The 5587-nt window shown below is 34.2% G+C and overlaps 1 protein-coding gene across 1 annotated transcript; it reads left to right on the top strand.

Annotated features, from left to right (window-relative positions):
- The first annotated feature begins 3105 nt into the window (after positions 1-3105).
- Positions 3106-4944, top strand: LOC108692567 (tetra-peptide repeat homeobox protein 1-like). Its single transcript, XM_018200882.1, has 2 exons — positions 3106-3134; positions 3624-4944. Exons 1-2 carry the CDS (start codon positions 3120-3122, stop codon positions 4527-4529), a joined length of 921 nt encoding a protein of 306 aa, XP_018056371.1. The 5' UTR covers positions 3106-3119; the 3' UTR covers positions 4530-4944.
- The last annotated feature ends 643 nt before the right edge of the window (positions 4945-5587 follow it).

Here is a 5587-nt window from a genome sequence, read left to right as displayed (position 1 = left end):
TAATAAATAGATCATACATAATTATATAAATTATTTTATATAAATTTATTTTCGATTTATAGTAAATTGCAAATGAAATAAATACAACTTTATTATGTGTTTATATCTCTAATTTGTATAAGAGAATCTTTTAATTTTAAATGTTTAATAATTATGCTTTGGACAATCTTAGCAGAGGAAGAATTGTCTAAATACTCTATAAAAATAAATCAGAAATGCGCAGAAAAAAGGACAAGATTTTTTCCACATTATACCATCGCCAGTGCATATATTAACTTCCAGATAATAATAGCAAATGCAAAAGGGAACTTGTTTATGAAAGAAACAAAGACCGCACAACCGCAAAATTTTCCATAAAACTGTCGACACGCATTCCTTTCGCGGTCATTTCCGAAGCTCGCACTCGTGAGAGCGGTCGTAAGAAAAAGAGAAGGCAACAAAGACGCAGTATTTATAAAGAATCCTAACGACTCCGTAATTAGTGTAATTACGGAGCCGTGTCTTGCGCGGTCTTAATGCTCACGTCACTCGGAACGCGTTCTCCCCGTAATTCCTTCTAATGTATCTGCCGGTGAAAAAGGGCGGTCAGGATCCGAACCTGGATCCGAGGAGGAAGGAGAACCTCCGACGCTGCGACAGTACGACTGCAGTATCTAGATCGAAGCTGCACTCCGGTTGCGAACGAGGATCCTCCTCGACGATTGCCAGCCGAGAACGGATTACCTCTAATCTCTGACATTAGCTCCCGCTCTGCATCGACCGTGCTTCGCGCGCTCCTACAGGAATATGTCTCCATTTACTATCTGTTCTTTTTTTCGGCACCTCGTTCGTGAATGCCCGAATAAAAAGGATGACGCGGATAAATCTTGGCGGCGCCTGCTAGCGGACTCTCAGTGGAAATCCTTTGGAAACTGCTAATTATGAGAGGGTGCCTGGCCAGCAGCTAAATACGCGCTTTATTCATTCCAATGTGATACCCCGTTTGAATTGCGTAGCTTTAAGGGAAAACTCTCTGACTATGTCTATGCTGTTTCTCCAAGTATAATTAACACTTGTAGTAACGATATTACTATTGATATTTCTTGAAATATGTAATCAATGCAATATTCGGCAAAATTCTGTTTTTAAAAATGCAGTTCAATTTTCTTATTTATTTACGTCAAATCATACATTTAAAGCAATTTTTGTTACTGATATTTAAAATATGTACTTATTTTCTGTCATGTATAATTAATTTTATTTGAAGCTATTAATATAATTAACATTAAAATAGCATTATCTATTTGAAATTATAAGCTTATAATCATTAAGATTTTTCTTTAATATGTTTTTAGAATCAAATATTTAAATAGACGTTTTAGTGAACTTATTTGCTATTAAATTTATTTTCACTATTTGTATTACAAAAATAGATTACGTGAGGAACATTGTCCCTCAATATTACAGTTATATCTATTTAAGCTCGAATGATGCATCCTTCGCAAGAATATTGAATCGTCGTGTCTGAGTCCAATTAATTCTCAAGTAAGAGGAAATTAGGATTACGACTGTGAAATGGCACGCAGTCCTCGCAACGCGCTCAACGAGACGTTGCTAATTGTCGCCGTATGGTTACCAATTTATTGCCCCACTAGCGCTCTACTTCAACAATCTGAACTGTAACTAAAAGGACAATTAACGGTTGACCGCGACAAATAAAGCAAGTAGAAAGATATTAACGCAGGTGTCTGTAGTGTTAGGTAACACGACTCCTGTATCTGTCATCGATAAGTTCATATATGCATTGTCGCTAAGAACTTTGAGCCTTCTTTATTATTTATTTTTATAAAATAATAAGCGATTAAAAACGTTACTTTATGATATTTTATAGATGTATAAAAAATTTTACATTTTAAATAACAATTTTTTAATGATATCGTATTGTGCGTTTAACCAATTAAAACTAATATGTAGTTTAAATATAAAAATCTGTCTATTAATATTCTAACATTTATCTGAAGACATGTGTATATTTTACTAATTATTCGAAACAATTCTAAATACAATTTCTAACAATTTACTTTTATTTTTCTTCTCTACTGGAAGCGTAGTAATCGATAAGATTGTATAATCTGGGGCATGGTCGTGAAGTACATTTGTGTTCTACAGATATATGCATGGGCATGGACTGTTATACATATGTTGGACATTGAAAACAATCGTGTAACATGGAAATGACATTTCCAGATACCAGAAAAAAATATCGTTGGTAATAATAACGACTTTACAAGTGCGGTTCAATTTAAAAAAAACTTTATATAACAATCTGCAATGGAAACAATGAATCTTTTCACCTGCATCATGTTAACGTACAGACAAGAGAATTATTTTAATTTTAGCGTATTTACAAAAATTTAATTTAATTTTTATTTTTAATTTATTTTTATTTTAAACTTATATAATAGAAGCGTTTCTGTTATATTAATATTTCTTTTTTTCAATAAAATATATGTTCACTAACATTATTTCAGATTGCAGCTATACTTATTTTTTAATTCCTCTAACAAGGCTTCTTCATCTCTGGGTTTGACTTTGACAGGATATTAGGTCTTAAATTGAATCAATTGTAAGCTGAAGATGAACATATTGTATTAGAATCCCAAGAAGAATATATTGTATTAAATGATTTTTTTCAATTAACTAATTGTGTAGAATTTATTCGTGTATTATTATTGTACTTATATTTGCTGTTTTTAATGTAATTTTAAGGGTTGTGTGTTCTTGATTTCTATAATATTATAGAAATATAAATCACATTTTATATAAAAGTTTCAGAAATATATTGAAAACCCCAAAGAAATCTGTCAATTAAATAAATCTTATAAATATAATACTAGAATAACTTATGTTAACAAGATAATTCATGAATATTCTTTTCGCCAATTTACTTAGTGAATCTCGTAAACAGTTTTCTTACATGATCAATTGAGGAAGTTTTGGAAGATTTTAAGAATGTGATGGGTTCAGATCAGAAGGCGTGTTGCGGTGGACATTTAGTGAAAGTAGTTACATCGTCGTATAAAAAGCGAGGAATCGATGATATAAAGCACACTCAAACTCATCTTCTCATAGCATTCACCATGAAGATATTCCTAGTGAGTAGTAAAATTATTCGGCAAATTTCTTTTCTACTAATATCTCAATAGCGCGAATGTATCGTAAGAAAATAAAGTTTTATCATAAATACTCTAAAAAGGTGTAGTTCTTCAATTTTTTATCATTAGCAGATGTAAATGTTTTTTCTTGTTTTATAACATAATTGTTAAACTATTTTTAAAATATTAAAAACAAAGTATAATTTTTCTGTGCTATTATATATAATATCTTATATATTATTATAAGTATCATATATTTTATCTTATTTATATATTACATTTTTTATTAATCATTTGTCGTTTGCAAATCTATTTTATTTATGTAATTATATAACTGAATAATCTTTACTTTTTACAGATTACAATATACACCATTTATGTTAAGAAAATTGAAATAATTAACTTATAGATATCCATAATAACATAAAAATTTCGTGTTAAAAAATATAATTTTTCTCTTGATAATAGATGTCAAATTATTGCTTACAGATTTCATTGTTGTTTGTCTCGGCTTTCGCCGTTGATGTGTCGGAGAAAAAATATGACAAACGTGCTTCTGTACACGGAGGATCATCGATATATAGTCATGGCAACTACAACCCTTACAATGACGTTGGATTCCATGGATCGGCATATGGGCATGGACAAGGATATGGGCATGGACATGGATATGGATACGGATACAGAGGGATTGGATCTGAAATCGATTTTATAGGAGGACCGCATGGTCACAAACCAAGTTTCGGCATCGGTGTGGAACACGGTTTCTTACATCATATACCCAGAACCGTCATAAATCGCGTAGTTCCAATTGCAGTTATCGTACCTCAATTAGTTCCCATAACACGCTCAGTTCCCGTATCAGTGCCGCATCCTGTACCCCTCGAAGTGAAGCGTCCTGTTCCCGTCCCGATACCTCAACCGGTTCCATTCGTCGTCACTAAAACCTATCCCATTAATGTACCCCGTCCGGTTCCAGTACCAGTATCTCATGCCGTACCTGTAGCACACCCGGTGCCGCATCCGATTCCAGTTCCGCACCCGGTTCCGGCAATTCACACACCAGCCTCAATTTCACAATCCATACCGATTAACTCTGATCCATATCCGCTGCCCGCTAGACCAATCTCTGTTACTCAACCTATCGCATCAACCGGTCTTCAATCTGGGTCCTCAATACGACCAATCGCTCCCATTGGGGTTGGATCTGTCGATGCGGCAGGAATCGGCACAATATTGCAAAATGGAGATAATTCTGGATTTGCCATTTCTGGCGTCGTACATGGCGTCGTACGTGGTGGTAATAACTTCGGCTCTCCCATAAGTTCGGGATTTCATGTGGATTCCGGCAGCGAGGGATATTCTTATCCGGTACCAGCGAAGAAATTCTTTTAAGCAAAGCACTCGAAAGAATCTTTTACAGGCGACATGTCTGATTTGCACTCCGATGCGATACATCTGCCGTTTTCGAGATCTCGGATATACGGCACGTGGCTAACTCAAGTCACGCCATACCCATTTATCCCGCGTTTCACTTGATATTTATGGATTCGCATACTGCGGAAGGTCCGTGTGAATCGTGCCTTCGATTAAAATTCCTCCTAAAACCGCAAAAAGAGATCGAAGTACATAAATATATTGCCATTTACTTTCACGTTTTCGACAGTGACAAGGGAAAGAGAAAGTGTTACATTTTGAGAACGTGAAAGTAATATTATGCAGAATTCAAGGAGATGAATAATCATGCGAGCGCGCGATAGAAGTAAGAAATATGACCTATTCGATATTTTCTGTTACCGAAATCTCACATAGGCAGAAGAAAATTGCTAATAATTCTTTCAAGATGTATCGTTTGCACGTTTACAATTGGATCATAGATTCTAAGCATGATATACAATCAATCATTTATAACTATTTATTTATCTCTCTTATATCTATGAAGATATAAAAAATATCTCCGTGTGTTTTAGACATTTAGATAATTATGAATAAATTCAAGTAATTAAGTACAACTGTAAATTGTTTTATATGTATAAGAAAGAATATATCTTGATTTGTTAATTTAACCAGCTTTGATTGTTTCCTCTATGCATCCTTGATACCCTTATATTGGAATCCTCTCGTAAAGCAGTTACTACACACGATATGATCCTGCGGGTCCGTCGAAATACGCGAGTAGATTTACCCCGATTCGAAAGTGATTAAAGTTGCTACTTCCTTACCCGCATCGCATCCTAAATTGCTGAAACTTTGACCTTGTGCTTTAGCGTACTCGACAACCACATAACCGTTTCATACAGCCTCCGGCTGTTATGCCCGCTCTGCAGATTCAAGTGCCTGAGTCGCCATTTCCAACTTACTTTACACGTATTTATATAAGAAAGAAATGTTCATAATTACAAAAAGAATACACAACAGTATTAGTGATAATTGAGATGTTATATATTAGGTGT

Source organism: Atta colombica, unplaced genomic scaffold (genome assembly GCF_001594045.1).
Source record: "Atta colombica isolate Treedump-2 unplaced genomic scaffold, Acol1.0 scaffold107, whole genome shotgun sequence".
NCBI lineage: Eukaryota > Metazoa > Arthropoda > Insecta > Hymenoptera > Formicidae > Atta > Atta colombica.
Note: the sequence above shows the minus strand (reverse complement) of the source record. Positions and strands in the feature narration are given on the sequence as shown.